Here is a 16,386-nt window from a genome sequence, read left to right on the forward strand (position 1 = left end):
AGTTCCAGTTCTAGTTCTATTCTGTACGTGTTTCAATTCCTGCTCAAAACATTAACACAAGTTGTTATTTGTAAACAACCCTAGAAAAATGAACAAGTAATGTAGGTGGGAAAAGTTGATAGGTTAATTTATTTGCATATTCTATACATGTGTAGAAATATCATTTCTTTTATAGCAGTATAGCTAGCTAAGTTCAATATCTCAAAAGCATGGAAGTTAAAAGCCAAAATTATCCTCAGAAACAAGAAAGAATTAACTCTAAAAATGGTAATGGTTTCTCCAAGCCTGAATATTTATATAAGGCAAGAGTCCAGTTGTCCAGTCCTCCAGTTCAGCCCAGTGTTTCTAGATATATAACCTTTTGCATCATTGAATACTTATCAGTTCTTGCTTTTATCAGCACACTAACTGTAGTCGTGTAATGAGCATCGTATTTGCTATTTTTATTGATAACAACTAAATGATTATGACCAATTTCAGTGCCAGTATTAGTTCCAGTACTTCATTTTAGTTCCAGTTCTAGTTCCAGTATTTAGGAAAATTAATTATTGTTCTAGTTCCAGTATTGAGGAAAGTAAAATTATTGTTCCAGAAGAACTGGAACTAAAATAAAATTGCTGGTACTGGAATTACTTTTAGTTCCAGTACTCAGTACTGGAACAACACTATTTGAAATGCTGTGTAATGGGTTGAACATAGCTGACAACCAAGTGTAATGGAACTTCACTTTTCAGATGATAATTGATATAGCTGGGGAGCGAGGCGCCATTTCAGATGCGGTATGTGTGGGTTCACCAGTCATAACATAGACACTGCATCACATTTTGAAGGTTTTTAGAGAGGAAACTTTAGATAATAATGTGGAGCTTCATCACGTATAGAAGCCCTGGTAGCAGGGGTCCCAAATGCTGAATGTAGCCCTGTTAACCTTAAAGTTTCCTCTCTAAAAACCTTCAAAAATGTAATGCAGTGTCTATCTTATGACTGGTGAACCCACACATACCGCATCTGAAATGGCACCTTGCTCCCCAGCTATATCAGTTATTGTCTGAAAAGTGAAGTATCCATTACACTTAGTTGTCAGCTATGTTCAACCCATTACACAGGATTTCAAATCAATAACTTTTCCGGAAGCACCTCTACAATCTATGCATACCAAAAGAAATGGTGCCGTTCCCCAACTTTATTAATTATCATCTGAAAAGTGAAGTATCCATTGAATGTTGTTATGTGCAGACTTCAACAGGTATGACACAATTGTCTCCCTCTTTCCTTTTAACCCTAAATATAAAGCAAAACTCGTTTTTGCATGACAATATTGGCGGTAGAGGTGTACCGATATGAGTTTTTGGCATGTACCGATATCCAATATTGATGCCACCAGAAGCCGATAACCAATAGCCGATCCGATATTTGCATTATAGTTAAAAGTGTACATTTACCTACTATACAACATGTGCATGCCATACTCTGCCTGTGATGGTATACAGCTTGGGTTTCTATTGTGCAATCCAGACAATTAGGCACCCACAAACATTTTTATGTATACTCCCATGAAGCCTTAAACGGATATTTCTGCATTACTCTGCATTCTAATGGCTTGTGAGAAAGCTGGTACAGCAAGTTTCCTTGGTTATCCTGTGACCCTTCTTTTATTGCAAGGTACTCTATAGCTGCTTCATTTGTTAAGACCGTGATAAGCTTTTCAGCAACAAACACTACAATCGCGTGTATTTATATGGCTTCTCGTAGCGTTTGCTACTGTCTAAATATCAGTAGCGATATCGGTCCTCCTACTGTTCTGTACCGATACCGATATTGGTAAAAAATGCCATATCGATGGCCGATATTTTAGCCGATCCAATTATCGGTACACCTCTAATTGGCGGTACGTTGAACCTTACTACTACTGCTATACTGCTACTGCTATAACATCAATACATAAGGCCTTCATTATTGTAATACTTGTTTTGATCCCTATGTACTGCAATAAAAGATAAGGTTGTTTAAAAATGTCAGAGTACATTACTGCTCTATTAGGGTAGAAAGGTGCAAGCCCTGTGAAGCAAGTGTTCCAACCCCTTTGTATCATTCTGCTTTGTTTATGTAAGAGGTTAATGCACTTGGTCATTGTGTGTTTCCATCTATTGTGTTTACAGTGTAGATAATATACCATACAATTATATTTTGTTAAGGTAAAGGCAGTGGAAATAAACTTAGTTATGTACTTGTGATTAGTTGATTGTCCTGTGTAATCATTCCTGTAAATTAGGGATACCTACTGTGTGCCTGAATATAAGAATGAAAGAGTGTATATGTGAGCCAGTCATGTTAGACAAATTCTGAAAAATTATATACACGAATTGTACTGTAGCAAAATTGCTTGAAGACAAGCCATTGCAATTTAATCTTGGTAAAGGAGTGATCTTATTAATGAGGTCATTATTTAGCTCTTTGGGTCTGGTCTTTGTAAAGAGGTGGTTTAGTGACAAGGTGGTCTTTCAATGGTGACTACTAGGTGAGGTTATATATAAACATTTGACCATTTCAATTTCGGCATTTCTGCCATTTTCACTGTTTCTCAATTACCCTCTATACAATGCTTGGTATGTTACCTGCTTGATCCTGTATTGACTTTGATGGTCTGGTTACCTTGCAACTTAGCTTCCTCCTCTTCACCGTTGTAAACAACATCATCACTGCTATTGTAAACATCAACTTGTTCACTACTAGAAGTAGTACTGCCTTCCTTTGGTGTATCTGTTTGCTGCAAGAAGGTTTAAGAGCACTCACGGTGTGGTACGCCAGCTTCTTGGGCCGCACGACACACTACCATGTGTCTTGATATAGTCACTATGAGATCGTCGGGACAAAGTAATTCGGCAATACTGCATAGGACATGACTTATAATTAATTCATCAGCTACACTGAGTAGATGCCACACCACATTTGTTATAACGGAAGTATATCTTACACAACAATTAGCAGGAAGTAGGACATGCATGCACCGCTTATTTGCAAGCTACTGTATAATTATAATCGTAATTGTACATTTAGCTAGCCAGGGAGTAGTGTTGCACCGATAATCGGATCGGCTATCGGTTAAACCATATATCGGCTTAAATTATACTTATCGGTATCGGTAATGGATCAAAAGACACAACACTAGCCGATACGATATAATTACACGTGATTTATGCAAGCGCCGCAACCGATTAATTGTCTATTGTTAATGCTCGAAAATGGCAATGCAGTAAACCCTAGCCGTGATTTGGGAAGAAAAACATCAGTTATTTGGGAATTCTTTACTGTTGATGAGGACAGCAAGTTTGCTATTTGTGATGAGTGTGAAGCGAAAGTTCCCAGAGGTGGCTCTACGACGAAGTCTTATACTACTACTAACCTTGTAAACCATTTAGTAAAAAGACACCCGGAAATCCACTCAAAATATCTGGAAAGGACAACGGAAAAGGAGCCAAAGCAGCCAATGGAAACAAGAAAACGGGAACTACAATGACAACTTTCTTTAAGCGAAGTGCAAGACCGAAGTAAGGGCTGGGATATCAACGACCAGAGGGCACAACGAGTACACCGAAAAATAGGTGAGATGGTAGCGATTGACTGCCAACCAATTTCAATGGTAGAAGATGTGGGATTCAGGCAAGTCTTGAAGTTGCTAGAACCACGCTACCAGTGCCCCAGTAGGAAATATTTTACTGAAACGATTATTCCAAAAATATACTCTAGAATGAAAGAGGAAGTTGTGAGGCTGATCAACAGTTGTGATGATGAAAGTTACTTGAGCTTTACGATGGATGCGTGGAGTTCAAGTGTGAATGATACGGCATTGCTTAGCCTTACAGCTCATTGGATTGATAGCCAGTTCAAGCGAGTTTCTGCTGTTTTGAATGCCCAATGCCTTACTGAAGCCCACACTGGAGAGTACATCGCTGCTCAGGTACTCAGCATGCTGGAAAAATGGGAAATAGCATTGCAGAGGGTGCATTTAGTGATCACTGACAACGCCAGTAATATGGCTAAGGCCATGCGTGATGCTTCTCTACCACATTTTGGGTGTTTTGCCCATTCTCTTCAGTTAGCAATCAATGATGGCTTACTATCTCAGAAAATAGTGAAAGATATCATTGCAATATGCAAGAGTATAGTTGGGAATTTTCACCGCTCGTCTGTTGCTTCTCACAACTTGAAAAGAATTCAAGAAAGCCTGAATATTCCACAACATAAATTGAAGCAGAATGTCCAAACAAGATGGAATTCCACATGTTACATGTTGACATCAGTCCAAGAGCAAAAGATGGCGTTAGCAGCATATGCTGCTGAAAATAGCGGTGTTCAACAGCTTTCATCTCACCAGTTGGATGTAATGAAAAGAGTTATTGAAATTTTATCTCCTGTGGAAGAGATCACTAGGTCTATATCTGCAGACCTTGCAGCTATTTCCATCGTCATACCGTACATACGTATACTTACCAGAGCACTTGAAAAAAACACTGATGACAGTGGCATTCGCACTATGAAAAGAAAACTGCTTCATTCGCTTAAACTACGTTTTAACAGAATTGAAGAAAATAAGAAGTTATCTCTTGCTACTTTCCTTGACCCTAGGTTTAAGGACAAATTCTTTTCAAGCAATATTGTTAAAGCAACAATTAAAGAAATTTTATTGGAAGAAATGTCCAAGCTTGACACTGGTTTGCAAGGTAACACTGAAATGGAGGGACCAACAAGGCCTAAGAGAGTTTGCCCACTAAAAAGTAGCATTCTGTTAGATGTATTTTCTGAAATTGTTGCTGATAGCAGTGAAGACCTGCCCACATCTATTAGTGAAGTTGATAGGTACTTAAGTGTGCCTTTAATAGATTTCAATACAGGTAACCCTTTTATGTGGTGGTCACAGCATTGTCAAGAATTTCCAATTCTTTCAAAACTAGCCCGACAATTCCTGTCTGCACCTGCCACTTCAGTGCCATCTGAGCGACTGTTCTCTGCTGCAGGAGACCTACATGATGAAAAACGAAACAGGATTATGCCAGAATTATCAGAGGAGCTATTGTTCATAAAAAACAACTTTGTTCTAGTTGGTACTACTTACAAACAACTTACCCTGTAGTTTACATTGTGTAAAGAACTATCAGAGAATCAGTCTAATACCTTTCTACCAGAGTAACTGTAACAACACATATTGTTTGTGAGTTTGTAATGTTTATGAAAAGTTATTAAAGTGTTTCTTTATTATTTATGTATCATATCGGATCGGCTAGTGATATCGGCATCAATGCATTCTTATAAATCGGTTATCGGAATATCGGCTAAAATTCCATATCGGTGCAACACTACCAGGGAGTTGACTCAGCTTATGATGATTTTCAGCGGAGCCCTATCCTCTACCAACCTGTCTACAACTTTAAACTGGTGAATAGCTAATCAACTCAGAAGATTAACACATAAAGGGCATGTCAAAAATAGTTAGCCAAAAGAAGCTTTGTGTGTTAATCTTCTGAGTAGCTAATCAACTCAGAAGATTAACACATAAAGGGCATGTCAAAAATAGTTACTACCAAAAGAAGCTTTGTGTGTTAATCTTCTGAGTAGGGCTCCGCTGAAAATTATCATTAGCTGAGTCAACTCCCTGGCCAGCTAAATAGTACGATTACGATCATGCATGTCCTACTTCCTGCTCATTGTTGTGTAAGATCATGTGATATACTTCCATTATAATAAATATGGTGTGGTATCTACTCAGTGTAGCTTATGAATTGTCAAGTGGGGCACTTGAAATGGATGAGATTGAGGTAGCAAATGTTGATGCAGATGACCTGACTAATGCTTCTTTTAGCACGGCGTCAGAGGAACAGCCTGAGAAACAGTGCGTACTATCTATGTACATACATGATTAGCCACTAGTGAATTGTCTGGTCTTGCAGTTGCTTAAAGTAGATATGGAATCCTGTACGTTTGGATCATTTACTGCAAAAGAGATGTACAAACTTTACCATCAAGCTTGATACGTTTGTAGAAGCTGGTGCTAACACTGGGTACTTCGTATGGGTGAGAAGAATGATGGGCAAGAAAGATGAGTTTAACATTGAAAGACTACATTTTCCGTGATACAGACTTTGCAACTACATTGCTGAAAGACTTTTGTTTAAGCAAAGGTTCCTTAGTGAAATACATAGTACATTAAAAGTGGAGAATTTACTTGTGCGTTCACTGAAAGAGAATTGACAGAATTTCATAATTACTTAGTAAAAGGTTTTCCGTTCAACACAGAGGGAAAGGTGAAACAAGGGGTTGTGTGTGTTGGAAGACAACCAGTCATGCACGATGAAACCGCAAGTACTGGCTGTATGTCGATCCTAAACCAAAACATGCACATTAACAACAAGAGGGAACTTGTTCCTCTGCATGAGTCAACCTTTGCTTGGCAATCCATTGGTGGACCAAAGATTGAATTGGTTACTGGAAGAAATGCCCCCATTACTGTGGAGGTTGGTAGTGATATTACCACACTACTAGAGTAAAAAAAATGCATTGCGTGGACTTTTAATTTTAATGAAGAACTTGCTGAAACATAACTTTGTGGCAGGTATATATATATCTAATCAAAAACAGCCAAGCTGTAAAAAAAAGGTGCGGCCCCCCAAAAAGGCCATAGTGAAAAAAGAAGTGAAATCCAAGGTGGCGGCCAAGAAATAGCTGTGATGGTAGGTTAATGGTAAAAATTTTAATAACGACAATTCAGGTGAATTTGGTGCCAAGACCAAGCGGCACAAAATTCACCTGAATTGTCGTTATTAAAATTTTTACCATTAACCTACCATCACAGCTATTTCTTGGCCGCCACCTTGGATTTCACATCTTTTTTCACTATGGCCTTTTTGGGGGCCGCACCTTTTTTTACAGCTTGGCTGTTTTTGATTAGATATCACTTCTTTTTGTATTTGTATACTGGGTTTTTTTTAACCCATGTGATTTTTTCTTTACCACAGGAAAAAGAAAAGAACTTAAAGACGATTTTTAATACTTCAATTATTTTTGATTTTATTAGTAATTATACAAATTATATACATATATTTATACATGCCCATTATTCCCCACAGGATATCATTTTGCAGCTGATCTCTCTACTGGGTAACTTGAAATGTAGCTGAACTATCTATAAGGTGACCTCTTCTAGCTAATCTATCTACAGGGTGATTTGTTTCTAGATGAACTCTCTAATGTGATTTGTTTGCAGCTTAACTCTCAGAGTCTACATGATGGTTTCTTTGTAGCTGAACTCACTACAAGATGACCTCTTCTAGCTGAACTCTCTACTGGTGATTTGTTGCAGTTAAACTCTCTACATAGTGTTTTCTTTGTAGCTGAACTCTTTACAAGGTGACTTCTTCTAGCTGAACTCTCTACAAGGTGATTTCTTTGTAGCTGAACTCTCTACATGATGGTTTCTTTGTAGCTGAACTCTCTACAAGGTGACCTCTTCTAGCTGATCCTTCTACAGGGCGATTTGTTTGTAGTTGAATTCTCTACACGGTGATTTGTTTGAGGCTGAACTCTCTACATGGCGGTTTTTTTGTAGCTGAACTCTCTACAAGGTAACTTCTTCTAGCTGATCCCTCTACAGGGCAATTTGTTTGTAGTTGCATTCTCTACACGGTGATTTGCTTGAGGCTGAACTCTCTAAATGGCGGTTTCTTGGTAGCTGAACTCTCTACAAGGTGACCTCTTCTAGCTGATCTCTCTACACGGTGATTTGTTTCTAGTTGAACTCTCTACAGCTTATTTGTTTGCAGCTAAACTCTCTACATGGTGGTTTCGTTGTAGCTGAACTCTCTACAGCTTATTTGTTTGCAGCTAAACTCTCTACATGGTGGTTTCGTTGTAGCTGAACTCTCTACACGATGGTTTCTTTGTAGCTGAACTCTCTACAAGGTGACTTCTTCTAGCTCTCTCTACAGAGTGATTTGTTTGCAGCTTAACTCTCAGAGTCTACATGATGGTTTCTTTGTAGCTGAACTCTATACAAGGTGACTTCTTCTAGCTGATCTCTCTACAGGGTAATCTTTTTGTAGCTGAACGTTCTACAGGGTGATTTGTTTGCAGCTGAACTCTCTACATGATGGTTTCTTTGTAGCTGAACTCTCTACAAGGTGACCTCTTCTAGCTGATCTCTCAACAGGGTGATCTTTTTGTAGCTGAACTCTCTACAGGGTGATTTGTTTGCAGCTAAACTCTCTAAATGATGGTTTCTTTGTAGCTGAACTCTCTACAAGGTGACCTCTTCTAGCTGATCTCTCTACAGGGTGTTTTGTTTCTAGCTGTGTGAACTCTCTACAGGCGATATGTTTGCAGCTGAACTGTCTACATGGTGGTTTCTTTGTACCTGAACTCTCTACAAGGTGACTTGTTTCTAGCTGATCCCTCTACAGGGTGATTTGTTTGTAGCTAAACTCTCTACAGGATGGTTTTTTGTTACTGAACTTTCTACAAGGCAACTTTTTTCTAGCTGATCTCTCCACAAGGTGACTTCCTCTAGCTGATCTCTCTATAGGGTGACTTGTATCTAGCTGAACTATCTACAGGATGATCTGTTCATAGTTGAACTCTCAGCTGAAATCTCTTGTTTCAAACTTATCTCACTGTAGCATAACTTCTTTGTAGCTGAACTCTCTCCAGAGTGATTTTTTTGTAGCTGAACTGTATATAGGGTGATTTGTTTGTACCTGAACTTTCTACAGGGTGATTTGTTTATAGCTGAATGCTCTGCAGGATGATTTGTTTGTAGTTGATCTCTCTACAGGGTTTCTTTGCAGCTGGATTCTCTACAGGGTGACTTCTTCTAGCTGAACTCTCTCTTGTTTCTAGCTGATCTCTCTACAGAGTAACTTGTTTGTATAGCTGAACTATTTACAGAGTAGTATTGTGGTTGCTGAACTCTCTACACGGTGACTTGTTTGTAGCAAAATTCTTTACAGAGTGACTTGGTGGTAGCTGAATTCTCTACAGAGTGACTTACTTGTAGCTGAACACTGTATAAACTATAAAATGACTTGTCTGTAGCTGAACTCTCTTCAGGGTTACTTGTTTGCAGGTGATCTCTATAGGGTAACTTGTTTATATAGATGAACTCTTTACAGGGTAGTTTCTTTGTAGCTGAACTTTCTCCACAGTGACTTGTTTGTAGCTCAATTCTCTAGAGAGTGTAGCCAAACTCTCTACAGGGTGCATGACTTGTTTATAGCTGAACTCTCTTCAGTGTGACTTGTAATGTTCTGAATCACTACAGCAATATATTTGTAGCTGAACTCTCTATAGGGTGACTTGCTTCTTGCTGAACTGTCTATAAGATTAACTGTTTGCAGCTGAACTCCCTACAGAATAACCTGTAATTCTATAATGGAGTAAATAAATTAGCTGAATGCTCTATTAGGGTGACTGTTCTATTAGAGTATCTCGATCTCGTATTTGCTACACGGAGTTGGCTTTCGAATCATAACTCAGTGGTTTGTATTCCAATTCTTCTATACTACTGCAAGGACTTTCAATGAAGATTATTCCAGTATTAAGTGTTTTTGAGGATTTAGCTCAACGTGAACATACTATAGGTAGCTAAAGCATTTTCAGTTGTTTGTATTTACTGCAGCCCTTGACAACATCACCACTGTTAATTGGACCACCTGTATCTCCATTCAATAAAGAACTAAAAAATTCTCTTCATCCTTATCAGTAAATGCTAACATTGTCCCAAGCAAACCATTTGTGAGAGGCAACTAAGTTTGTTGATTGATACTTCAACTGCAAAACTTCTTCATGGCAAGTACTTCTCCCTTTTCGCTTCCAGTGATGTTGATCTGTCCTGGATCGTAATCATGTTTTGGGCTGGAATTGTAAACTCAATAAACCGAAGAAGGCTAGGCAGCAGGCTGTCCAAAGCATGATGTAATTGGAGTATGGTTGCTGGCTTGACCTTGTACAGTGCTCTATGTGACTGGTTTAATATGGTCATTTTTTTGTGATGGGATTGATGGTTGGCTCTCTGTGTGTCAGTGGGTGAGTAAAGAAACTACTGGGATCAGTCTGAAACATTTTAATTTTACCGGTGTTTGCTTGCTACATACTGGCAACAAGCCGATCAATGAAATGAAGAACATGACTTGCAGCAAGTCTAATTAAAATAAAATAAATGTTTGATGAGATTATCGGGTAGTAAAACCCAGTGTGAAAAATTCCAATACATTACTTAGAGCTATGGAGTACGGATTGTTTGTTACCATAAATGCACAAGTGTATACTATATGTAGCTATATGTTGCATGCATGTCATGAGCTAGCCAGCTATTATATATAGTCAAAATTCAATACAGTATGTCATACCATAGATTCTCTAAATATTCGGCATATTAAAAAAAAAAATTCGTGTCGCCGAATTTCGACAGAGAATTAGAGACTAATTGGCTCAATAAAAAAAAACTCGATCTACCAACTGTTACTGTTCTATAATATTGTGTGTATATTGGTGGTCGCATGTGACCTTCCATAATAATTGAAAACACAAATACATAACTATAATTGTGATGTTTTTTAATAATTAGTGGAGGTAAAAACCATTGTTTAGACTAGACTACGTGTAAAATAGAATTTAAGTTACGGAGATACTTGGCAGTAGAAGATCAGACAGTTATTCAGTGTTGTCATCTTCCGATGAACTATTGAAAGGATCGTCAGTGTTTGACGCTATGTCACTATGCTCACTATTGTTGAAAGGATCGTCACTCTCTGAAGCACCATCATCATCATCAACTGTGACTCCATAAGCAATATGCATATCTGGAAGTTCTTTGCTACAGCGGATCAAATTGGTTTGCGTCCCATCTAAAGCATTTGAGATCCCACACACTAGGAAAGACTTTACAACCCAATCTACCACTTGTTGCTTGGTTGCAGGCTTTATCTGACTTGTTTCATCTTCAGACACTGCTTGTTGCATATAATCCATCCACTTATTTCTAAGCAAGCCTTTGAATGGCTTGTTTAGACAAACATCCAGTGGTTGAATCTTGCTGGTACAGCCACCTGGAATAGCTGCTGATGTCACATTGCTTCTTGAAAGTAGTGCTGATACATCATCAGTCATGTGACCTGAAAAGGTATCCCAGACAAGCAAAGCATGTTTTTTTCTGGGTATATTTGGCTAATATCTTTGTGATCCATACTTTGGTCAATGGTGCATCATTCCACCCCTTTTTTTGGACCATAACTACAGCTCCTTTTGGCACACGAAGTTTCAACTATTATCATCTGTGGGAATGAGATGTTCAGGGACAGTTCGTGATGTTACACCGTGACGGGATTCTAGGATACAATGTTCTGCTTTAAACTCATACACTGGGTTGGTTCTGGATAATTCTAATAGACACTGCATATTGTACTCTTCTACCTGTTCTTTCCTTGGAAGCAAGTAGAGAGCAGAATGAAATTTAGGGTCATTAAGTTGAACAGGATCAGGGATTCCAGATGTTAACCTTGTATGTAGCCTTGCTTTATCTTCATTTGTTTGATTCCCCGTCCTTATTCTGTTCAATATGTCTGAGTAACACACAGCATATTTCATACACAAATACTGAGTGTATTTATTCCGTTTATGTTTAGGTGTTGGAACTAATAGTCCAAAAATTCTACCTTGGCTCAAACAAAAACAGACCACAGCCCCAAATAGTGATTAGAGTCATTTATAGATTTGAGGTTCGTTTTGTCTCGTTATAGGGACTTTTTTGAAATAGTTGTTCCAATACTGAATAAAGACGGGGTTAGAATAGGTAGTATTGGAACACTATTTTTGCTGTGACATGTGTCATTTCTTTGATGCATGTTCGTAGTTAACTCAATCACTGTGAACAGTTCTCTCCACAAGTGTGTTGATCCTTGTGTGTAGCCCTTGCCATTTTGAAATATAAAGCGATCACGAACAGGTGGAAGTTGATAGAAATCGTCAACAGCTATTATGTTTAATCCACCAAAGTGAATCTCGGTGTCATCGGTCCTCTTAATTTCTGTTAGCCTTTTATGGATGAACATAAAGGTCTCACATGACACCATACTAATTTCGTCTATGACAACAGTATGAACATCTTTCCATAATAGCCTCAACTCATGCAACTTTTCAGCTCTGAGTTTGGTATACCTTGTAGAATTGTTGTGTTCTACAGGGAGGCATAGTGCACGGTGGGCGGTCGACGCCCCTATTATTAAATGATGACACACCTGTTGGGTCCATCAACATGCAGGCATTTTGAGACCCTGTGTATGCTCGTTCAATGCGTTCCTTGATTACACTAATGACATGGCTCTTACCAGTGCCAGCTCCACCTGCAATGAACAGGTGAAGTGGCTCCGGGAGTGTCTCTCTCTCATGAAGTATTGGTGGCGAGCACGATTGTACTGTGCCTCTTGATACTCACGATCTGTCATTCTTAACCTAGAGAGTATGTTGTTATCTCTATCATCAAAGAGGGCAGCCTGAATATCACTATGTTCCTGAGCAGATACTCATTGGATTCAACCAATGCAGCTTGCTCAACATTCTCATCTGCATCATAATTGGGTCAAACCCTGCAGTTTCAGCTTCTACTTCTAAAGTATGCTGCGCTGCTTTTGGAGCAACAGGCGCATATACATTGTCACCGTAAGTGTTCTGCATTTCAGACAACTGTTGTATGGTTTGTTGTACTTCTTCAGCAAATGCATTGTGCTCTGAGTTAAGGAACTGAAGTTGGTCCCTCTTTGCTAACAATGCTTCCTGAGCAGTTGCATGCTCTCCAAGCAGGTCTTGTGTCTCCTTACGGCCATGGGAAATACAACAAGAGATGGTAATAATAATCATCTCCATGGGATTCATTATTGGAACACTCAAGCAAGTCTTTCAACTCAGCTGATGTACCGGTTCACCAGTGATTCATCGCCTGAAGTCACCTCCCATTTCTTGAGTAATCAGTATCCAGATGTGGATTCAGTGTTCAGCACAGATTTTCCGCACAAGTACACCTCACAACAACTGAAATTAAGCAATAAACATTTGTTAGGATTTCACCTAATACTTCGCTTTTCATGTGTGCCGAGTCTTTTCTCAAAGGATTTCACCTTCAAATAGGGCTCAGTTCATTGAGTTTGACAGCGAAGTGACTCGTGACTCATTCAAAAATACGGGAAACCACCAAAATTTCCAGCTCAAAATAGAGGCGCCCCACTATCTAATTAACTGACCACGTGATACCTGCTACAAGATGTTTTGGAGCTTTAATCAAGGAGATTTAGCATGCCTTAGAAAATTTTATTGAAAATCGTGAGAAATCATAAGATCAGCAAGCGGTTGTGATATGAAGGCTGAAATCGTGTGTCTCACGACCAAATTGTGAGAGTTGAGAGGTCTGAGTGACCTTCAGTGGCATTTTGAACAGCATATCATATAAAGTAGCCATGGAAACTAATCCTGGGGTACTGATGAAAGCATGGAATGGAACCAATCAGGACACGCACCAAGTTTAAAAATCATTTTAAACAGATTGCACACTCAGGGGCGTAGGGACGGGGGGGGGGGGGGGGGGGGTTCCGGGGGGTTCAGGAATCCCCCCTGTAAAATTTAGACTTCTGCAAGCAGGATCCTAACACACCATTTAGTGTGGCAGGACAAAATGAGTGAGCAATATAGTGTAATGGCACAGCACAACAATTGATAAAACTTACATTCATCTCTCAGGGAAGGATTTACAGAGGTAACATGAGCCCTCTTCAAAACTTGTTAAAAAGATCGACATACTCTAATAGAGCAGTCAGGTATATACTCTAATAGAGCAGTCAGGTATACTCTAATAGAACATGCATGTAAATATCCATGTCCATATTATGAAGTTTTTCAGACATTCAAACATTAAATGCAAAACTTAGCATGACCTTATACTGCTATAGCTTTGGTGTGCAGTGTTTAAAGATATAGAGCTCTAAGTAATTTATCACTTGTGTTATGCAAAATGAATTCATGCTATGCATATGTGTATAGTTATATTGTTTTGATTGTCATTTGTATCAGTGGATTCATGGCTCCTATACCACAGTGAGATATAACCATCACTTACAGATTACTTACAGATTACTATATGTGTCTATGTGTTATGAGGTCTGTTTCCACTAGGTGACTTTATCTAGTACTACCTTCATCCCAGGGGCACTTAATGCATCATAATTAATGTACTTTTTGCATAAAATATAGCAATATACTGAGTTTTGATTTATTAAAATATTGAAAGTCTCTCAGTGGCTGGGGGCTGTGCCCCCAGACCCCTGCTTCTAGTAACTCAATGCTGGTGCTGGAACCCCCCTTCAAAAAATCCTGGCTACGCCCCTGGCACCGTTTCCAACTTTCACACAATAACTAGAATTGTAGTTTGTTTCTGCTATAGACATGCTAGAAGTCATATGCTCAATGGTTCTATTTAATGCCCACTGCAAGAATGTGTTGTACAATCGTCTTAGCTGAACAACGATCATATAGCTAAGCTGCTAAAGTTACTAAACTATTTTTTTGTAAGCACTGTTAATATAACACACTGCAGTTTGCTAGCTCTCGTAAATCGCTGCCAATAATGGTAGAATTATAGTCGCTTCAAAAATCCAGCGACACTTGTACTAAAAAGGCTTAAATACCACTGTACCATGAAAATACTACAGTAGTTTTTACCTTTCAGAATGGTAAGGAAGTACTTCTACATCAGGATTAAACTGGATGGATTTTATTAACACAACTTGCCATGCGGTGGGCATTTAATAGAACTTTCAAGCGAATGATTACTAGCATGCTTATAAACAGAAACAAACTAATTCTAGCACAATTCCAGTTATTTGTGTGACAGTTGGAAACAGTGCACAATCTGTTTAAAATGATTTAAAGCTTGGCACGAGCCCCGATTGATTCCATTCCATTCTGGGTTTCATCTGTACCCCTAACCCTGTTTACAAGAAGTATAAAACATGCATACCTGTGATAACTTTCGTCTTGGTTGTGGTATGCCATTGAAATAAAGATCTTTCACCAGTGCTGGTTGTACTTGTATCATGTTTGCTGTGTTTCAAATACATCAGTAGTTAAACCTACCATTTAACAATGATGTTAATCACTGCAGAGAGATTGACATCTTCAGTGTTTGGAAATGTTTCAACAGTCGTGAGTGACTATGTCCTGGTGGATTAGCAAGTAGGGCTGATGATCTGGAAAACTTCAAAGGTGATATAACACTTTAATTGAATATTACTGCCTTTGTATGGCTGCTTTCCACATTTTAAGTTATCTGGCCACAATGTCCAGACAATAATTAATTAACCTGTCAATATGCAGCAATACCATGTCAAACTTGATTAGTTGTTTAACAGCTCACGATCTCATAGATTTAAAAATTGAAATGAATAGAAATTGAAGCTACATTACCACTAAAAATTCTGAGTAAGAGCTTTGTTTAACTTTTGTATGGCCTGCAAATATCTAGCTCAGAAATATACCATGACTGCTAAGTGTTTTGTCAACACCATGCCCCGTGTTGTTGCACTTTGTTATTTTTGTACTCCTGTTGTCCTGATTTCTGTTAACATTTTATTTATATGCTGACCTACCGAATCTATACTCTTGAGATTGTCGTCCATGAAGCAACTAATCATGTTGAATGGGCCTAACATGACCAGAAACATTTGGCTGGTTATTAGAGCACTGGACGCTACAAGCACATTAACCGAACCTAGTTTAACACAATAGCCCTTACAAAGACTACAAGGACTCACACAAACATGTTGATAAGTGGCAGAATGCAGATTTGTAGTGGTGATCGGTGAGGTCATCAGCCATGGCTAGCTACAATTACACGTGTATGCAAATAAATCTTAACCACCAACTCTGCACGGACTTACTTATACGCTTATCGGCTGCCACGACTACTGAAGAAACTGACCAAAACTCTCAGTTGAGATGATTAATAAAGCTATGGTGTGGCAAATAATGAAATGTATCAGATTCAAGAACACCTCTGACATCAGGTTTGCATTAGTTTTAAATTTCCAAACTGCGGCGCGTGAAAACTTTTAAGTTATTGTGGCGCTCACACGCTCACCTGGGTTGACACCTTATGACAACTGAGTGACGTTTTGCCACTTCATAGTCCGGTTCCAGGCAATTCTCACTTGTATTCTAACTATGGCCAGGATGTTTGGTAATAGCTTGCTAATGAGTAGAAGACAAGTTTCCAGATAGCCACTGAGCTGGCTGGATGATAGTTTCTATATGGAAGGTACATAACCTATAATCAAGAGTTAAAAATAGTGGAGAGTA

At 38.8% G+C, this 16,386-nt stretch overlaps 1 protein-coding gene across 1 annotated transcript; it reads left to right on the plus strand.

The window, feature by feature from the left end:
* The first annotated feature begins 3,607 nt into the window (after window positions 1-3,607).
* On the plus strand, window positions 3,608-6,026 carry LOC136245324 (zinc finger BED domain-containing protein 4-like). The gene is made up of 3 exons (XM_066036807.1): window positions 3,608-5,102; window positions 5,770-5,891; window positions 5,946-6,026. Exons 1-3 carry the CDS (start codon window positions 3,608-3,610, stop codon window positions 6,024-6,026), a joined length of 1,698 nt encoding a protein of 565 aa, XP_065892879.1.
* The last annotated feature ends 10,360 nt before the right edge of the window (window positions 6,027-16,386 follow it).

Source organism: Dysidea avara, chromosome 15 (genome assembly GCF_963678975.1).
Source record: "Dysidea avara chromosome 15, odDysAvar1.4, whole genome shotgun sequence".
NCBI classification, from domain to species: Eukaryota; Metazoa; Porifera; class Demospongiae; order Dictyoceratida; family Dysideidae; genus Dysidea; species Dysidea avara.

Excerpts from the sequence above, each read along its gene's own strand:
- LOC136245324 (XM_066036807.1), top strand. The coding sequence starts at position 3,608 with ATGGTAGCGATTGACTGCCAACCAATTTCAATGGTAGAAGATGTGGGA. Across the intron at positions 5,103-5,769 it reads AAACAACTTTGTTCTAGTTG|CTTATGAATTGTCAAGTGGG; the intron begins GTACTACTTACA and ends TACTCAGTGTAG. Across the intron at positions 5,892-5,945 it reads AACAGCCTGAGAAACAGTGC|TTGCTTAAAGTAGATATGGA; the intron begins GTACTATCTATG and ends CTGGTCTTGCAG.